Raw genomic sequence first — 20288 nt, forward strand, 5'->3', positions numbered from 1 at the left:
CCCGGACAGCCCTGCTTCAGGTTGCTAACTCCTGCAATCCAGGAGAGTTGGTAATCTCTTTCCCCACAGTATCAGCCGCCCTGCCCCCCCAGGGTTCACACACACACTCACCCCTGGGTGGGGAGTACTGGCACCCGTATGGATAGCCTTGCTGGGCTGTATAGGAAAAGTTACTTTGCAAAATTCCTTTGGAGTTATTTTTTATTGTAGTTTTTCAAGAAAAATAGAGAAACATCAAAGGAAAACACAGCGCAGACTTTCAAATGGATAAATTGTTACTTTCAGCATCAAGGCAGAAGAACACATACTAAAGAGTCCTGGGTTGGAATTTCAAGAATGCTCAACCTTGATATAATTCTGCTTCCGCCGCAATCAGTGGGAGTTTTATCAATGACTTAATACAGCAGAGGTAAGCAAATGAAAGTCCCATTTGCATTGCTTTATGCTTAACTTCCTCCACACAGGAAAGTCTAGGTACATGGTGTGTTCTGTTTAGAAATGATATTGATAATATATATTATTAATTATATATTACAATAGAAGTTCTTGTTTGTCTTAGTTTTGTACCCCATCTACTACAATGGAGCCCAAATTCTAATTGAGTTCCCCTCTTGCAACTTTGCTGCAAATAATAAATATTAAATATAACAATAAAAGACATATCGTAGGTGCATCCAGTCCCACTTACTTTTACTAAAGACTTTACAGTTGTCACATTATGGGAAGTTTTTTTGTTTTTGGTTTTTTTGACTTGTTGTTAGAACGAGCTGTCAATGAGACAAAAGCCCTGAAATTTGTGGTCAGGTGATAGTAGATATTGGAAGGTCCATTACAATCACCTCGTCCTTTCTTAGATTCCTGATTTCTTCACGTGGCTTTTTCGCTATTGACATCCATGCTAAACAACCCTTGGAAAAGAACTTTAGACTGTTTTTTCCTAACCTCCTGTTATTCTTCACTGGCATGTGATAGTGCATGTATTTCCAGAATTGGTTGTTTGGTGAGGAAGAGTTAGAGGATTTCCAGGTAACCACTGGCAAAATTTTAAGAGCTTTCTTCACTATTGGAGGTAAAGACTCAGGCTCTTGGAATGACCTGTACTTAATTAAAATCAGTTTTATCATGTTATCTTCCAATGCACAGTTCACCGCTGCCTGCAGTTCAAAGATGCTGGGTCCATTGATGTATCCAGGGCTCAAGATAATTATAACTCGCCTGCTTTTTTTAATAGCCGTTACAACATCATCTGTGTAAGCTGAAAAAAGAGTAGTGATTAGTGCTAGCTGACATGTTGGGTTTTTCAACCACAGGCACCAAAAATACTTTAAAAAATTAAATAGAATCTTATTAACTACCAAGTAAATACAGCCCCCACTGGAGGAAAATGCAACAACAGTACCCAGCAATGGCACTTACATCATAAGAAGAAGAAAACACAGCTGAAATGACAGAAGTGTTTAGAAAGTCGGTACTAATTAATTTGGCAATGACACCTGGATTAACATCTTCCTTTTTCTGACAACCGCAGTCAGAGATACAGTTGAGCATCCCTTCCGGTTGCTCCTCAGCTTATAGTGCAGAGATGTCAGTGCTGAACCCCACATGCTCTTAGTTTGCTATGCCAGGCAGAGTTCAGGTACTGTTCCTAGCTCTGGGTCTCTAAGTCCGTGGAATCTCGTGCAGATCTCCAATCAACTAAACCCCTCTCAGCAGTGGGGACCCTGCAATTCAATGACGTAGGCCCTGAAACTAGTACCATCTTCCACAGGCCTCCCTAGCTGCGCTTGCACAGTCCCTGGAATCCCACCGAAGGTCTGAGCCTTCTGGTTTGCTGTTTTCTTCTTCACAGGTACTCAGTAGTGAAAGACAATGGACACACACATATTTTTAACACAGTTTACTCCCTCCTTAGAGTGAAAGATAAATGGAGCTGGCCAAAACAATAAACACATGTAATATTTATACTTTATAATATATAAAAAGCCTACACATTTTGATTTTTGCATATCATAAATATAGAAAAGTTAAAATGAGAAAGTCAAAATGCACTATTTTAACCTTACTAAAATGAAACAGTTAAATCATTTCCTACTGAAAATTCTAACAAAAATCAAACAGTTTTTGATTTCATCTATTCAGCATTTTCAAGTGGCAAACTATTCCACTGGAAAATTCATGGCAAGCTTTAGCCTGACTGTCAAGCAAATCTCTTTGCACAAAAATGCTTATACAAGAGTAGTGGTCCTCTGTTGAAAAAGACCTTTGCCCCATCCCTGATGTGTCCCCAGTGACCACATGGATGTTCTATATGACTAGGTCCTGTCTACATGTGCAGGGCTGCGTCATAACTGCACGGATACAGCTCCATCATTCCAGCACTTCTGGTTGAAGGCTCTCTGTGCCAATGGGAGAGAATTCTCCCATCACCAAAAAAGCCCCCTCTCTCCCTCCATGAGCGCTGTAAGCTATGACGATGTGACAAGTTCACCTGCCGCCACAGTGCTGTGCACACTACCACTTATGCCAGTGTAAATTACGTGAGGGTCAAATAGTTCTGCCAACACAGGTGACAGTGTAGACATAGCCTGAGACTCGAGGGGCTGCGACTCAGTGAAATGAGTAGAACTTCCATGAGTAAATCACATATTTGGCATTTTTATAAGACTTTTGAAAATTAAAATCCACTGCAGGAAAGAGGTGTCTCCTGATATATTCTACAAGTCAGGTGAGACCTTACCTCCTCCTGGAAGAACGTCCCTTTCAAGAAGGCACAATCTGTACCCATGTTTGTTTTCCAACACCTCCAGAAGGATCTCCAGAGCAAATTGTTCCTCATTACGAAAAGTGGAATCACTTCCAAAGGAGTCTTGTTTTGCATAGGACACAAATGCATCAAATTCTTTGCAATCTAAAAGAAAATAAAATTAAAACTTTGCAGATCATTTAATCTAATTAATCAATCTTGGGTGGCTGAATGCCACTTGCCCCTCTAAGAAGTTGGTGTACAAAGGGGCAGGGACTTAATTAACGCGAGCTTATGACCCGCAGTTACTGGGAATTCCTTGTTCATGGGGAATAATTGCAATCCCCGATCCCCATCATGAATGGGGTTCAATGGGTTACCTGCACCTGTCGGTGTAGGGTAGACACAAGCTGAGCCAGTCAGTGAGGTATGTGTGCAGCCCCAGACATCCAAGGGCATCACAGACCTGTTATTGCTCAATCTCAGGTGGCTGAAGGCCATTTGTCCCTTGAAGAAGTTAAGTTCTTTCTGAGGTACCTATCACCAGTGTTCCATGCAAGCTGAGCACTTGGGCAGCCATCCAGGAGAGATTCAGGTACTGCTCAGCTGATTAGCAGAGCACCCATAACCAGCAGCATGTGTTTTTATTGGTGGTTCAAATCTGCACATGCCTCGATGCAAATAACAAATTTATTCCACCCATGAATGGAAAAACTTAGTGGAAACATTGCCTACCACCTTGAATAATGCTAAATTCTCATACTCAGGATATATAAATGTTTAACTGAATATACTCGATTATGAAAAAACAGCTGTCAAATCATGTAATCAAATCAGTTACTTCATGATCAGTCCTGCTTCTCCATTGCCTTGCAGATTTTGTAGACATGCAAAGGCAAAATGCTACTGTTCTGTAAATGACCATATGAAATGCAAAGAGATGACAAATTAGGCCCTTTGCTTAATTTCTAAAAGCATGCAGAAAACAAGTCACATCTCTTGCTCTGTGACCACTTGAATATCTGTCCCTTTCCAATTAAACTGCATATTGTAGTGATGGAGTCAAAAATTTTGCTCTGTGCAGTAGTCAACATTTATGTCTCATTCTTATCACATCAAACGGTGATACTACTCAAGAGAAACTATGGCACTTCCCAAAGCACAAGCTGCTTCTGAAATATTGTGCATTTCATTGAAAGCAAAAGCCCATCTCTCTTGCACACCGTGTTGCCATAAAATCACACGCATTATTTCATATAATACTATTAAAATGCAGATGTTGTTGTAAATGGACACAGGAAGGATGCAAAGTTCAGGTCAAGATCCAAATACCATGTCACACGTTGAAGTGATCCGCTTCCAAGTTGTTCTTCTGCCCCACTGCAGCGAGACCTGAGCTGTGGATTTCAAATCCGGATCCAGATTTTCCCAGGCTTTGAGAAAGTCTGGGTTCTAGTTTGGATGTGTCTTTGGCTATAATGCACACACAGATGCATTTTTATTTAAAAAATAAAAATGTAACCAGTATTTCTATTTAGAAACAAACTTAGGAGGGTATAAAAGTTTGAACAAGATAATAATTAAAAATGGGCAAGGAAGTAATGGACGTTGGGACAGCTGTGAACAGTGTTGCCTAGTACACAGAGCAAAAGTACTGTATAGGGGGTCAAGTCTGCAAGATGCTGGCTTCGTTGTTGTCTGTGGAATGACTCACATTCTGATAGTTAAACATGCATGTAAGTGCCTTACTGAATTAAGGCCAGTGTGCTTAGCACCTTGCATTATCTACCCTGTAAGAAAGGTTATCATTGCTAATCTCTGATTATATTCTGTCTGTCTACATTTGTCCTAAGAGAGGCACAGTCAGTGCCCCTAAAGAACTATGTGTACATGTAATTACAGTTTGTGCAACTACTTCTAAGTGTAGCATGTTCAGAAACTTAAGTCCCAGAAAGTGCGCACCAAAAAAAAATGTAGGCACGCACATTTCAACTCATGGATTTGAAGGCTGAGTTATGGTCCCTTTATAAATCTTAAAGAATCCTTTGCACTAGAAGTTTGCATTTCCTCATTTTACCAGTGGAGGTCACTGTAGCCATATTATACAAACACCAGTCCTCAAAATCATTACTGGTGATATCAAAACAAAAAGCCGTCAAGTAGCACTTTAAAGACTAGAAAAATGGTTTATTAGGTGAGCTTTCGTGGGACAGACCCACTTCTTCAGACCATAGCCAGACCAGAACAGACTCCATATTTAAGGCACAGAGAACCAAAAACAGTAAGCAAGGAGGACAAATCAGAAAAAGATAATCAAGAAGAGCAAATCAGAGAGTGGAGGGGTGGGGGGGAAGATCAAGAATTAGATTGTCAAGTATGCAGACGACTCAATCTAATTCTTGACCTCCCCCCCACCCCTCCACTCTCTGATTTGCTCTTCTTGATTATCTTTTTCTGATTTGTCCTCCTTGCTTACTGTTTTTGGTTCTCTGTGCCTTAAATATGGAGTCTGTTCTGGTCTGGCTATGGTCTGAAGAAGTGGGTCTGTCCCATGAAAGCTCACCTAATAAACCATTTTTCTAGTCTTTAAAGTGCTACTTGACTGCTTTTTGTTTTGATAGTATATAGACTAGCACGGCTTCCTCTCTGTTACTGGTGGTGGTACTGTTAAGGAAGCAACTGAGCTCAGGGTCACACTGTGTGAGGCACCCTACAAGCTGTCTCTGGGTCAGAGCGCTTACAATCCAAATGGACGAACAAAGAGTTGATGGGAAGAGATGTAAGGTACAAGCAAAGTGACCAGGCTGACAGCTGGGAAACATCACATTAGTGCTGCAATCGTGTGGACGGTTTTAAGCATTGTGGAGACCAGAATTAGTTAAATAAGAGACAAAAGAAAGGAAAGGAGACAGTGAAGGGAGGGTCAGTAAGCACAGGGATGGTAAGAACAGGAAGAGGGAAGGACAGCCTGCAAAGCAGGGAAGGAAGGGGGTAGGGATTGTGAGAGACATTTGGAACAGACAGTCAATAACCACATGAATAAATGGTGCTTTATCTTTCTGGGAAGAATCAACACCTCCTTATGCCAGGTGTGGGATGCGCTAATAGTAATTTGTTAATTGCTTTTTGAATATAGCTGCTTGCATCAAGAGCCAGATGTGTTTCAGAAAAAGATCTTGCAGGTAGAAACCACTAGACTGCTCCACCCCTCCAGGTTTTGTAAGCAATATGGAGCTGGGGTAGCCACTTCCTATTTATTTGTACAGAATTTAGCACCTGGGAGACACAGCCTGGCGAAATTGCTATGGAAACGGTGAGAAACCAGGTTGATTAAATAGGAAAATAAATGATTGGATGTCTCCATTTCCTCAATCAACTGCCTGCAAGCACATGCACCTCTGATCATAGGCTTTAATCACAGGCTGAGTGAGAACTTCTTTTTTAAAATAATGGAAACACCTCACTCCTCTGTCCACAGGGTTTTGTCTAACTTCTGTCTCCGAATCTGATTTTCTCTGGTCAAATTATTGATGTCGTAAACGGTTCATTGTAAGAGTTCAGTCAGTAAATATGTCCTGCCCCATGCATTCCACCTTCTCTAAGCTCTGGAATCAAAGACCACTGAACTCAGTGAAAGTCAACCACTGGCTTCAGAAGCCTTTAGTTAAAGCCCTAATGTGAGTTAACCCATTAAAATAAATTAACAAACATTTCACATAATGATAAAAAAGTTGAAGTAAAATAACCATGATCACAGTTCTATTTTGTTTACCTTCTATAGTTTCATCCCTGGCCAAGTAATTTCGATACATCAGCACTATTTCAATCCAGTGCCAGTAAACAAGAGCACTGCCAACCAGGAGTCCAACGAGAACTGCAATAGCACCAGGTAATATGTACTTGAAAAGTGCTGTTAAAACAAAATTGCTGCTATTAAAGTTCAGTGTTTCCAAAATAATACTGACATTTACAAGAAATGTTAATACCAGGAATGGAAACTAAGCTGGCTGACAAGATCATTGCCTGCCCACCTGTCAAATGATAAGGAAATGTGAGATGGGATCTAAGGCCAGGTCTACACTATGTTCAAAGGTCAGCTAAAGATACACAACTCCAGCTATAACAATTCGTTCACTAGAATAGGTAGCACCTTCACACACACCTCCTGGAACTGGAGGGGACCTCATCTAGTCCAGTGCCCTGCCCTCTTACCAGGGCTAAGCACCCTCCTTGATACCCATTTGCCCCAATCCCTAAATGGCCTTCACAAGGATTGAACTCACAACTCTAGGCTTAGCAGGCCAATGCACAAACCACCAAGCTATCATAGCCCACCTTTTCCTGCAGCCCCCGACAATAGGAGGTTGATGGAAGAAACTCTCCCGTTGCCCTCCCTTACTCCTTGTGACAGTGAGGAGTACCACAGTTGATACTAGAGCCCTGATGGTTTGATTTAGCACATCCCCACTAGGCGTGCTCAATCAAGCCGTGGAAGAACAACCACGATCAAGTCAATCTTCTAGTAAGTACAGACATACCCTAAGTCCAGTTCTGAACATTGTGATTCAGGCCTAGTACAGAAATTCATGAGATAATATGGTGTCTCACTGAGAGAGTAAGAAAAAGATCTGTGCTGTAGTGCAGAAAAATTCTAGACATCTTAGAAAATAGCGAACCATGCATTTTAAATTCTTGAAAGTTGTCCAACAGCCTGCCCAGGAAATGAAAAAGCTGAAGTTATCCACCAAACAGGAAATGTGCAGAATGGAGAGGTTTTCCTACTCTTTACAACCAAAATGCCCCCATTGTGAAACAGAACCGCCTTCAAAAGAAAAGGATAAATCAGTTCCCATACTCAGTCAGTCCTCGGCCTGTGCTGAAAAAAAAAAGGCTACAAAAATTCATGACACTTATGATCATTTCCATGAGAAGTGCACACCGAGGATTCTTCTAGCGTTTGCAGTGCTTGTCAAGCCACTCCCCAGCAGCTTCATCATCGGAGGGACCCTAATGCCATCTAATGAAATCTAGTCCCCTGACACTCGTTGACAACATGTGGCATTGACTAACAGAAGGCACATGGACAAAGCAGGTCATCTCACAGGCTGCATGTGAAGGGGCTGGCTGTACATATTCCTTGACCAACTTGCAACCTGATCAGGAGAATCCAAAGATGATGTGGTAGGTCAAATCCCAGGACCAAAGGTTCTGGATCAATACCGTGCAAAACCTTTCCAAACTTCTTTTGTGTGACTGGGCTGCTGGTCACAGATTCCAATCTGGCAGCTGAATCTGCAACAGATTCCTCGACGTCAGTTGTGCTCTGGGGTGACTGAAAATGTCTGTGTGCAGTGGGAGACCTGGATAGGCACCTAGCTTTTCCTCCAGTCTGGCTGCAGATTCTGTGGTGAATGTGAAGAGGAGCTATGTTGTAGCTCCCTGTGCAGGAGTGCTCCTGTCCTGCCCTGCAGTACCACTCCCACACCCAGACTCTCCCTCATTGTTCCTAGCGCTTTTATCCCACTCCCACCCATATAAACCTTAGATCCCGCAAATCCCACTAGAGAGACAGATTCCCCTCTGCTTCTATTAAACAACCCAACAAAAAACCCAACACACATTTGGGGGGTGTGTATTGTGGCAGGATGCCCCCCTGTGTTGTTAGTGACCCCACGCTTCTCCCTTTGGCTGGAGGGGTTAGGCTGCATCCGCCTCTACCATGCTGGCTGGCTGGTCAGCCCTTTCCCCCTTTGCCAGGGTCAGGGCTTCAGTCTCGCTGGGGGGAAGGGAGCCCAGGCACTCTCCCATTCGGTTACTCCCTCTTCCTGCTGCTGTCTTTTGTAAATGCTGCCTGCTCTCCTTATCTGTCTTCTCCTCTTATCTCAGCCTCCTCCACCTTCTTACCTTGTACACCACCCCCTCACTCTCTCCCCTAACTGGGACCACTTTTTAAAAACCCTGTCAGCAAGCCAGTGAGATCACCTGGCCCTGAGAGATCAACTGCCCCCCACTATCTATTGCCTCCACTTGGGAGCTTAACTAGCTCTTCCTCTTCTGTCCCTAGTCCCCTAGCCCAGGCTGTATCCTGAGCTGTCTTCCACTCTTGCAAATGGGGTCTCCTGGCCTGGCCCTGTAACTATATATAAAATAAATCTTGCTTAAGCCATGTAAAACACTTTAACTCTGGTTATAATAGGCATTAAATCTTTCTATCCTTTGCTTAAAGTGAAGCATGAAAAATTTTAAGTGTTTTCCCACAAAATACTAGCCTTTCGTTTGTTTGATTTGGTTTTTGCCCACCCAATCCCAGCCGCAACAAAGTACATTTTATATGCTCCCACTACAATGGCAATGGCTTCTATGGGATCTGTGGGATCCCAGTCCTGCCATGCAGCTCTGCTCTGTTGCTCAGAACTGGTAGTCGTGGAATAGAAGTGGGGTGCAGGTACAGTCTAATTCAATTCAACATTGACCAATTTAGTGTGAGGCAAACACCACCACACAAGGGCACAGTGTTCCCTGAGGAAGAGCTGACATGAAAAGTGTCTGTGCACCTGAGCCCCAGACCAAACTTGCTAATTTGCTGATGAAATTATTCCTGGTCCTGTCTATGAAAAAAGTCTTTTTAGATGGTAGTAGAAAGTCAAAAGAGTATCCCAGCAGGACACCAATGTAGATGGGTTTTTCCTCATTTTCAGTCATTTTCCATTGAGGAAGATGTCTGATGCAAATCTAGCGCTTGTGTTGTGGAATGGAAGACATTCAAAACTGTCTTGGGTACACAAGATTGGAGGCATTAGCTACTACAGTTCATTGATATCTTGGCCACATTGCTGCTGAAGATGTTCTTACTAGACAGTGTCATCACTAGATGGCCATCCCCAGCCAGCATTTTTATTATCCTGGACAACTTATCACATAGTCAATACAGACCATCATTCATCCATGTTGGGCTCCTCAATAGCAACAACAACAAGAAACCTTTTCCATTCAACTTCAAGGAACCCCTCTAACTGATTGAACATTAGAGCACAATGATGATGACGAGCATATTAGTGTCAGAAATAAAAATCTGCACCCCACCATCAATTTATGCCTCGATTATTCCACGCGAGAGATACATTTCCTGGATACTACAGTACAAATCAAGGATGGCCTGATTGGTACCACACTGAACCAGAAACCCACTGATTGCCATACTTACCTACATGCTTCCAGCTTCCATCCTGCACACATAACGAGATCCGTTGTTTACAGTCAAGCCCTTAGGTCCAATCACATTTGCTCTGATCCTACTGACAGAGACCAAAAACTACAAGATCTTAACCAAATATTCATAAACCTGAATTACCCACCAGGAGAAATAACAAAAACAAATCGACGGTGCCAGACGAATACCCAGAGACCAGCTACTCCAAGATAGGCCCAAAAAAGTAATAAAAATATATTTCATTATGAGCAATGGTAGACCTCTTCTGCATTTACCTCTTTCCTTCCTTTTTAGCTTGAGCACTCTTGTTGAGTTCCCCACAGAATTCTGAGCAAAGCAGATGAAGTCACTGTTGAGGTCCCTTTCCGTAACTTCCATAAGTGTGGCAACATGAACATGTGATTGTCCTTCAAATTCTTCTACATGAACCCTAAACAGAAAAAAATTATAATCCATCTACTCTATTCACACAAGTCACAAAGGTCCATGACTGTACAAATAAAGGTGATAACATTCTTTTCATTTACTTTTCATGCCCGTGAAAGAATAAGAATATTTTGATTTTTTTTTAAGGAGTCACCAGTTTTTGCCTAATTTTCCCCATATGCTCCATTGCTACTCAGCAGGTGAAAAAGGACTGTTTGCTCTCAGAGTTGTGGGTATCATTTAGACGTCTGGGGCTAGGTCCCCAAATCAATGGGGCACTTGAAGACAATGGAAAATCCAATTTCCCAGAGAGATACAAGTAACAACCTACAACCTTACAAAATAACAGAAATGGAGCACTTTAAAGACTAACAAAATGATTTATTCGTTGATGACCTTTTGTGGGATAAACCTAAGATCCACTTTATCACTGAATAAATCATTTTGTTTGTCTTTAAAGTGCTCCAGCTCTGCTGTTTTGTTTTGTTGGAATACAGACTAACACAGCTAACCCTCTGGTACTAACCAACAACCTTGTGAGACTGAGATTTCCCCACCTCTCAGCAGGGAGGTTGAGCAATGTTCCCCACTCAGACAAAGGACTGGAGAGGTGTGAAATGGGGGAATAAGAGCTGACTGATGGAAGTATTCTGGGCTCTTACCAGGAGTCAAATGAAGAATGTCAGAGAGATCTTAAACCAAGGATTTCACTACATCTTGGCTAGGCTATGAGCTAACCAGAATGGATTACACTTTAATCTTCTGTTTTTTAACTTACCTACAGCCTTCCTGTCCTCCATTCCAGTTACCTAATAAACCTGACTGTTTTTGACAACACTGCCTGGTGTCACTGCAAATGCTTAATGAGGTGCATTAAGCCTAAAAAGTGGACAACTCTCTGTCAAGAGTCTGTCTCAGCTGAACTTGCTGAATGGCACTCCTGGTGTGAAACAGGAGCACTGAAGGCCCTGCGGTACAGTCTAAGAAAGCAGGGAGGTCATGTGACTTACCAAAGACAAAGAGCGGGACCCACAGGGGATCTAGTATACTGAAGGGATTTCTCCTAGGGACTTTTCCAAAGCTGGGAGCATATTACCCATCCTATGGATCTGTGACAAGATTGCAAAAGAAATATGTTCTTGTATGAAATTTCAATTTGGTTCTGATATCATACAAAGACACTAATGCGCTAAAAAGTGCCCTCGAGCGATCCTCAGACCTCAGTTTAGCAAAGAACATCATATTTCTTTTGCAACCTTGTCACAGATCCATAGGATGGGTAATATGCTCCCAGCTTTGGAACAGTCCCCAGGAGAAAACCCTTCAGTATACTAGATCCCCTATGGGTCCCACTCTTTCGTGGGGCCTAATGAAGAAAAGTTGGGACTAAGCACGTGCTTAAAGTTAGGCATGTCCCATTAACATGCACTCAAAGTTAGGCACCTACCTAAGTACCTAACTGAACTGCAGCCTTAAAAATCAAACTCTATAGCAATGATGGGGGATCTTGCCATAGCCCTCTCACACAATCCTGCTTTTCTTATGTGGCCCAACTTTTCTTCATTAGGCCCCAAGATTTTGCACTGATAGATCTTTAAATAATATGATGCCAACAAAATTCTCAGGTGCTGCAAGACACTATAAAGAATCATATCGCATAGCTCATGGTTATCTCCCAACCACCAAATGAGGTCACCTGAACAGAGAAAAATAAAAACTAGTGGGACTTGCTTTATAAAATTTCATTCTTACTTTGGTTCAGACCATCTGGTGCCACAGCCTGAAATTTCACTTAGCATTTCAGCTGAGGTGACATTCATGCAAGTGCCGTTTCACCTGGTGAAATCATGCACTCTCAGGTGTTTTGTTGGCAATATCTGTGGAGCATCCACACTAAAATACACTCTGTCACCATACTGTCAACAGAACTTGGCACTTTCATCAACAGGCTTCTGCCTCTCCCTCACAAGGCAGAATGCCTTTCTTGACATTCTGTCAACAAAAAAAGCCAGTGTGGACACTCTGGGGGGCCCTCTGTCAACAGACAGGGCTGCCAGGTTACCAGACCATCCTATCTGCTGTGTTTCCAGTTGGGTGTTCTGTTGAAAGAACAGCCAGGAAGTCTGGCTGCTTTCTGTCAACAGCAGATCTACAGAGCGATCAGCTTTTGTGTGTGGGGAAATCTGATGGGGAGCCCAGAGAGGGAAAACAGGACAGGCTGGACAGGGATACTGGGACTGGGACAAGGAAACAGGACCAGGACAAGTTGGCTGGGATACAGGGGACAGGATTAAGCTTGGGGAAAAACAAGCAGAAGAGTCTTTAACCACTCTCCTCTGGGCCCTGTATTGGACCCCAGAATTCCTGAGTCTCACCATTTCTCTGCTGTCAGCAAGTACCCACAGGTAAAGTGTGTGCCACACCCTCCACCAGTGCTGGTCCACAGAAACAATGACAACCTATTACTGCTTTCAGGTTCTCCATTAGCTCTAGTAGTGGAGCTATGTGTGGTGAATCTAAAAATTCCAACCTGTGCTGATATCCCATGTAGGAGTCTGAAATAAAGACTGTATTTCTGCATATATGAATTCACATGCAGAAGAGAGTAGAACTGGCATTGCATGAATAGCCCAACCCTAGTACTTGTTTATTTTTGAATGCTCTACTGAACAGTCCTAATCTTTTAACATACTTATTTGTACGTAAGTGTCTGCACATGTACCTCATTCATACACACGTTGTAGACTGTTAACATGTAAACATGTACATTAGAAAGAAGATTGTGTGCGTGTCATACACATTAGCACATAAATTGTGTGTCTAAAAATCCTGAGTGGACTTTTCTTAATGTCACCTGTTATTGTGTAAGTGATGTTCCTGTGTCTTAAGGTGAGGAGACAGAACATCAAATGTAGGCAATACTGAAGACTCCAAGTTTGCATGTACTATAGCCGAGCTCAGGTTTTTTTTCCTGTTTGGTTGTTTTTTCCCCTTACCGTGTTGACACGAGCAGCTCACTTTTACTTTCTGTGTTGTCTCTGTACCAGCTTATCACAGGCACAAAATCCTTTTCAAAGCCAAATAATACTTTGCATTCCATTTTTAGAGGTTTTCCTGTCCAAAGGAAACATAGAAACACTATTTACAGAAGTCATTGGAAAATCTCTCTCCTAATGAATGTGGGAAGGGATTGCTAGGTTGACATGAACTTCTCCTCCCTGATGCCCACAAAGGCATGCACTGCCTGTATGTCATCTGATATATTGATCTAAGAGTCATGCATGTCTTGAAAGTTGTTTCTATCATCCAGTGATATATCAATACTCCATTAAATTTTCCTGTCCTTCCAGGCCAAAAGAAGAAACTCAAAACATTCCCACTTACCAAGCTCTACTTCCAGGGCCTTCACCCCACTGGGATACAAAATGTTTGGCATGTGGACAGTGTTCTGTGCTGCAATACAAAATAGTATAACTGATAAAAACTATATTATTTATAGTAAAAAGCTTGTCATAGCATCTTAGCCTAAGGCAAACCCAAGATGGAACTAGGTCCAAGATAGCTATTGATTATTCTAGGTTACAGACAGTCTATTATATATTACTGAACAATGAACACTCAATACAAAGCCCATTGAAGTCAGTGGCAATCTCTCGCTTGACTTCAATGGGCTTCAGATGGGGACTTTAATAATGTTTAGCCTGATGGCCTGTCTGATCATTCCTCACAAATATACCCATTTTTTTAAATGGGACCTCAGGCTGGCAGGCCAATGGTTTGCTGCATAGTGGAGGGAGATGACAGCCCACTAAATGTCTCTGAAGAATCAGCCAGAGAAGTAAACAGGAGCAGAACCAGGCATGACAAACCAAGACTTCCAGAATGTGAGCAGAAAGGAAAATAGTGCTGAAGAGAAATCTGTGCAAGGGTATAGACAAAAAATAAGTTGTTACTACAGATATTTTTTCTATTCTTAGTTCACATATTACTTACCAATGATTTTTACTCTAAATACTCGTCTCATTGTCCACTGGGTACCATTGTCAAATAAAACGTAATCACATATGTAAATACCAGCATCTTGCTTATAAACAGGAACCAAGAGGATTTCATCATCCTGAAGTTTTAGGCCAGGTCTAAACTCCCGAAGCACTACTTGAATTCCATTCTAACAAAAGACAGGAAAATTAAACAATTAGATGTTTTTCTTTGCTACTAATTATCTTTTAAAATCTTAGAGTGGGATTTTCAAGAGAGCGGAATGCTGACCTAATTCTGCACCCACTGATGTCAATACAGGTCGCATCTCTCTAATCTGGAACTCTCTCATCTGGCAACATCCAAAATCCCCCATGACTGCAGTGAGCTGGATGACCACTTATCACAAGTGTGGCCAAGTTTGCTGCCATCCTGTAAAAGTTTGTTGACAGCCACCCATCCTGGTTCTCAGCATTCTGTGCTGTTATTTAGCTGTAATTTACACCTAAATATCTCCTAAGATCCCAGAAAGCAGTGAAAGTGTTGGGAATGTGCTAAACAATATTGACCTCCCATGGCCCAGCAAATTCTCTTGTCCAGCACCAGTCAGGTCCCAAGAGTGCTGGACAAGAGAGGTTCAACGTGTAGTAGTGTCTCTTATATGAGTCTCATGAGATTTGATGTGGGCTTGTGTGTGTTGCTGGTGTTTTTTTGTTTGTTTGTTTTTTTGTGAACCATAGCTTGTGATGGCAGTTGGTTACAAGAGCATCTCGCCTTCATTTTCGGAAAAAAAGAAAAGTTTCTATCATTCATGAATGAAGTGGGACCTGAAGACTTAGAAACTAGAAGGCAAATAAAAGGAAAACTTTTATTTAACAATTGTAACCTGCAAAAAGAAATCTCACTATTTCTTGAGATATGATTCATGAATTTTGAGTGCTTATGGTTGGCAATACTTCTACTGCTTTCACCATGAACCCAGAGCAACACAAAGTGCTTTTGAAAAGTCCAGCCATTCTCAGCATCTTTATACGCACACATATCCCCTAGAAAGAGCAATCAATGGTTTTCAACAACTAAAGGCCCCTTAGTGTAAATGGTAAGACTCTAATTTACTCCAGTTGACTTTGGATCAGGAAGAAGAGAACAGAGAAAAGAAGTTCAAAGTTGGTGCAGAAAGAAACCAGAAAAGAAAATTTCCCATACAAGATGTGTATCTTTCACAGAAAAGGTCATTAGTTCTTTCGGCTAAAAAAATGGTTCACATATAGATAGAGCTGGAAGACTAGATGCTATAAATGTATAGTTTGGTACAATCTATCCAGAGTTATTGCTGCATAGCAGGTAGGTCTGTTTAGGAAGTTGACTTGACTACGTAATTGGTATAACCTCACCCTAGTATTCAGCATAATAGATGGTTTGACTAGGAGAGGCAGACCCCTCAGAGAATGGATAGATGATGTAATAAATTGGTGTGGAGCTAGTCTACAGAAACTAAGCCACTCTGCACTGGACAGGGAAAGATGGAAGGAAATAGTGAGGGAGGCATCGGACGCCAACTGGTGCTGGGCCCATTGTTGTTGATGATGATGATGAACGTAAGGAAATATCTAAACTAGTAATTTCCATTAACTTTAGACAGAACTGATCAAATTTTTAAAACTGAAAAAAAGAGAGAACGTCCCTTCCTTGTCTGACAAATTTTAGCTTGGAGCCAGTTTCCAGTTTTAATGGCAATTATAAATAATACTGGTTAGAAATTTTTCAGCAAAACATTTTTCAAGAAAATGCCATTTTCAGCTCAATGGAAACTTTTTGAATAAGACTAATTTTGATGAAATCTTGTTTAGTAAATAAATGTTGCATTAGCAAACTTTTTAAAACAGAACATTTTGATATTTAATTTTAACTAACTTTTGAAAATGAAATCTTCATATATTTTAATTTATTAAAATATAAATGTTTTAAGGGGTTGAAACCAGTAGATATGCCTCAATTTTATAGAAACAAGATGTTTTGACCCACCTGGCATTTTATTTCATGGGAATATTAGATTGTTTGCTTCTTGGTCCATTCTAGAGCAATTATTCCCCATAAGTTCCATTTCCATCCCAGCTGTCACTGAAAATCTCCAAAATATTCCCTTCAGGGAGTTTTGCACAATTTTCATTTGCTTCAGTGTACATTGTGTGCAAATACAGCCTAAAATTGATTTTGCACATGCTTGGAACATAGTGACTGTTACCTTGTACCACGTCACTGGCGACCTTTGTGAACGATTGTAACAGTGTATCCCAGGACAGGAAATTGAATGTCCCATTTCATTGAGAAGAGACAGGTCATTTTTGCCATTATCTAAACAACTGGCATTGTTGTTTGCTTGAACCTCAACGGTGTTTTTGAGGCATGTGATTTCTTCCCTGTGCAAGACAGAAAGAAACCAAGGTAAAATTAAAACAATCAACATATCAGAGCACAGGAAGAATAGTACCATGGAGGTTTTTAAGAACAGAATGGACAGATTTCTGTGAGGGATGGTCTAAATGCAGGGGGATAGACTAGATGACCTCTTGACCTTCCAACATTTGCATGATCCTGTGATTTTCAGCTATCAAGGACATTCTTTTTACACCCTGACATACCTTATCACACAGATATATATTCCAGTAGCATTAATCCCTATTGGCCTAAACCAAAGTGCATTCCCTTCCTGAGTAGGGTTAGTGCTTTCATTGTTGATAGTCTTCAGTGATTCTCCAGGTTTTTGTTGCCAAAACCACAGCACTTTGCTCTTATATAGAAATGAGCTGTTGAATATGTGGGTCCGGTTTCGGGATGGTAAAACACATTCCAAGATAAACTCCTCATTATTAATTGCACGGTATAGCCTTCCCGATCTTTTATGAAGACACTCTGAAAAGCAGGCAACACACACATCAGTGCAAAGGGACAGAGAGGACAATGGTCAACAGAATGAGTCTCTACCTACATCTACGCTAGAGCGTTTTGCCAACAAAACTGGCATTTTGTCAATAAAACCCAGAGAGCATCCATATTTCCAAGGTGTTCCATCAACAGTAAATCGACAGAATGTGGCACTATTGTTGACAGTGGTCTGCTGCTTCCCCATGAGGCAGAACGTCTCTGTTGACAGATTCTGTTGAAAGAAAGCCGGTCTGGACATTCCAGGGGACCCTCTGTCGACAGAGAGGGCTTCTGGGACACTGGGCAGCCCTGCCTGCCGTGCTTCTGGTTGGCTGGTTTGTCAAGAGAGCGGCCAGACAGTCCAGCTGCTCTCTGGTGATGGAGCAGATTGCTGTTTTGCTCTGCTTGGTGGTCTGTCCATGATCTGTCAACAGAAGTTTTGTCAGAAGATATCGTCCGACAGAAACTTCTGTTGACAGATTGCTCTAGTGTAGACATAGTCTCTGTGTCTACCACTCAGGCAACCGCCTTCTGCCTCTCTGTCTCGAGAGTGACCTTTTAACAGTTTAGCATCTTTATGGTCTTTAGATTCGTAGTTGTTGAAGAACGTCTGATCATTTTGGATGGAGCCTGGAAGTAGCATCTTTCCAACTCATAAGGTCTCTTACAATGTGTCTACACTGAAAATTAAAATTTTAGCAGTGTGTCTCAATCAGTTGACTCGGACTCGTGGGGCTTGCACTACAGGGGTGAACAGAGTGATGCAGATGTCCTCACTCAGGCTGGAGACTGGGATATGACACCCACCCACCACAAAGAAGAGCTGTGTGTATCTTGAAAGCTGATATCGTCTGCCAACAGCAGCTGTCCAATAAAAGATATTAGCTCACCCATCTTTTCTCTCCGATACCCAGAGACCAACACAGCTACAACCAGACCAGTTGCCTTTGAAAATTTATCCTTGTAACAGTTCATAAATATAAATTAATAATGACTGTCTGGGCTTTATAGGTCTGAGTTATCTCCCATTGCAACAAACAGACTTTCCATTGGCTTCAATCGCAGTTGGATTGGGCTCTGAGAACCAAAAACTTCCAATTTGTGTAAACTAGTATATCTCAGTTGATGACAACACTGTTTCCATAAGCTGAGGATCTGGCCACATGTCTTTAAATTTGAACTACTATGATGCAACTTGTTTGATTTAACCTGTGTACATTAATAAATATAAAGTACTCCACAGTCCAGGTCTGTCCTGGTATGGTGCTAGCCTTTGCTGTAGATGCATTATCATGATTCAAATGCAGACCTATCTCTAAGCACCTTTATTTTTATGTTTACTACCAAAGTTAATTAACTAAATTTCACTTCACAAAGACATCTGGGAGACGTGTGTAGAGCGTTAGCATAAAGAAAATGTTTTATGCAAGCTCTGCTACTGAGTTAGGTATATGATCTCGGGCAAGCAGTCTCTCTATATTTCTGTTTTCTCATATGCAAAATGGAGATAATATTCACCTATGTTGCAGCAACGCTAATAAAAACTATGCCTTGAAAGATCTTTATATTCTAAGAGGTGTCAAATATATCTGAAGTATTATCATTGTGTGATCTGTATACTTGTCTGATACCCTGCCATTGTCTTTAGACTGCATATGACAATGGCAGCCTTCCATATCCAACTTCTCTCAACAATCCATTCTCCTTTGTCCGTTTGTCCTGCTGTATATAGTAGGAAGCAGTCCTGACAACATAAGGCTGTAAATTAGAGGCCTGGCCTGAGGCCTAAGGCTTCGACTAAAGAAACAACTAAGAATTTGTTAATATAAAGCAAAGTGAAGCCTGAGCAAGATGCAAGCTCTGCTGACCGAAACTTCAAGAACAGGGTTGATATTGCAAAAAAAACCAAAACACTTAAGTGGTATGAGGCACAAATCTTGTAAAGGCATTCCAGGACAGTATGAGAACACCTCTACCAGAAGTGTATTTTGGTTTGTTTGTTTGTTTTGCTGAAGCAATGCTTGCACTTAGATGAAGATATCAAAGGAATCACATCTGGCACTCAGCAGCTTTCCCGAGAAAAATTTATTAGAGCTCTGTGAAATTCCACAAATACGTAGTACCATGAGACACCCCGCAGCCAAAAAAAAAAAGAAGGGCAATTCAAGCCAAGCGAAGGCGTTACACTACTGAGAGATAAAGAAAGGGAGAAAAATCTGTGGCAAGAAAGTCATGTATTCCTGAGGTATTATTTGGTGGCGTTATAGCTGCAATGAATTTATTCCACTAGGCTCTCAAAAGTCTAGTTTTTATTTTTCTATTATAATGAAATGCCCATTCCCTTCAGTTTTAACTCTGAAACCATGAATTTTGTATTTTATACTGTCCTAAGCGCATCATCGGTGTTTAACTAAAAATTCACAACAATTATAATTCACAAGAAAATCTTGCACAGAACCAGTGAAAATTCATGAAGTGATGGTGATGTGTATATTTTTTACCAGACTATAAAACATTTTAATCTTTTTAAAATATTTCCAGTAAGGCATGAAACAATCTCTTACCTGTCAGATCAAACGCTCTAACTTCTGCTTGCTGGATAAACCATAGCAGGATCCACCAAAAAGTAAACATTTTTTTTTCTTTCCAAATTTCGCTCCTTCTGGAAAAATGTGTTCTTAACTGGCCTGTGGAGTACTGTGGAACAGTCGATGAGAGAAGGTTTCCGTCAGCGTCACCTTCTTTGCTGGAAAGGAAGAAAAGAGCCTTTATCTTAACTTAAAGTCCACACAACACTGTAGTGGGAAAAAGGTAAGCTGTTCCACATGGTGCACTCAAGTTCAGCATAAAAATAGTAAACAGCATTTCCCCTAAGAGGGTATCTTTTTGAAAATTGGTATGTGCCACATATTTATCAAGCAGACAGAGCATTTTGTGCAAAAACATGGTGGCTCATATATACATTTTGCAAGCTGTACTTAAAACAAGCTCTATAGGCAGTGATAA

The 20288-nt window shown here is 41.3% G+C and overlaps 1 protein-coding gene across 1 annotated transcript; it reads right to left on the minus strand.

Moving 5' to 3' along the window:
• Nucleotides 1-800: 800 nt before the first annotated feature.
• IL18RAP (interleukin 18 receptor accessory protein) lies at nucleotides 801-19916 on the minus strand. Its single transcript, XM_074983263.1, has 10 exons — nucleotides 19847-19916; nucleotides 17000-17270; nucleotides 16603-16777; nucleotides 14373-14547; nucleotides 13764-13832; nucleotides 13376-13493; nucleotides 10229-10383; nucleotides 6516-6653; nucleotides 2738-2908; nucleotides 801-1255 (listed from the first exon to the last, which is right to left on the minus strand). Exons 1-10 carry the CDS (start codon nucleotides 19914-19916, stop codon nucleotides 801-803), a joined length of 1797 nt encoding a protein of 598 aa, XP_074839364.1.
• Between the last annotated feature and the right edge of the window lie 372 nt (nucleotides 19917-20288).

Source organism: Carettochelys insculpta, chromosome 1 (genome assembly GCF_033958435.1).
Source record: "Carettochelys insculpta isolate YL-2023 chromosome 1, ASM3395843v1, whole genome shotgun sequence".
Taxonomy (NCBI): domain Eukaryota; kingdom Metazoa; phylum Chordata; order Testudines; family Carettochelyidae; genus Carettochelys; species Carettochelys insculpta.

What these genes read in the sequence shown, in the direction of transcription:
- IL18RAP (XM_074983263.1), bottom strand. Translation starts at nt 19,916, where the DNA reads ATGTTTACTTTTTGGTGGATCCTGCTATGGTTTATCCAGCAAGCAGAA. An exon ending in ATTTAGAGTAAAAATCATTG is followed by an intron (nt 13,833 to 14,372) that starts GTAAGTAATATG and finishes TTTGTATTGCAG; the next exon opens with CACAGAACACTGTCCACATG. An exon ending in GCTAAAAAGGAAGGAAAGAG is followed by an intron (nt 6,654 to 10,228) that starts GTAAATGCAGAA and finishes TTGTTTTAACAG; the next exon opens with CACTTTTCAAGTACATATTA.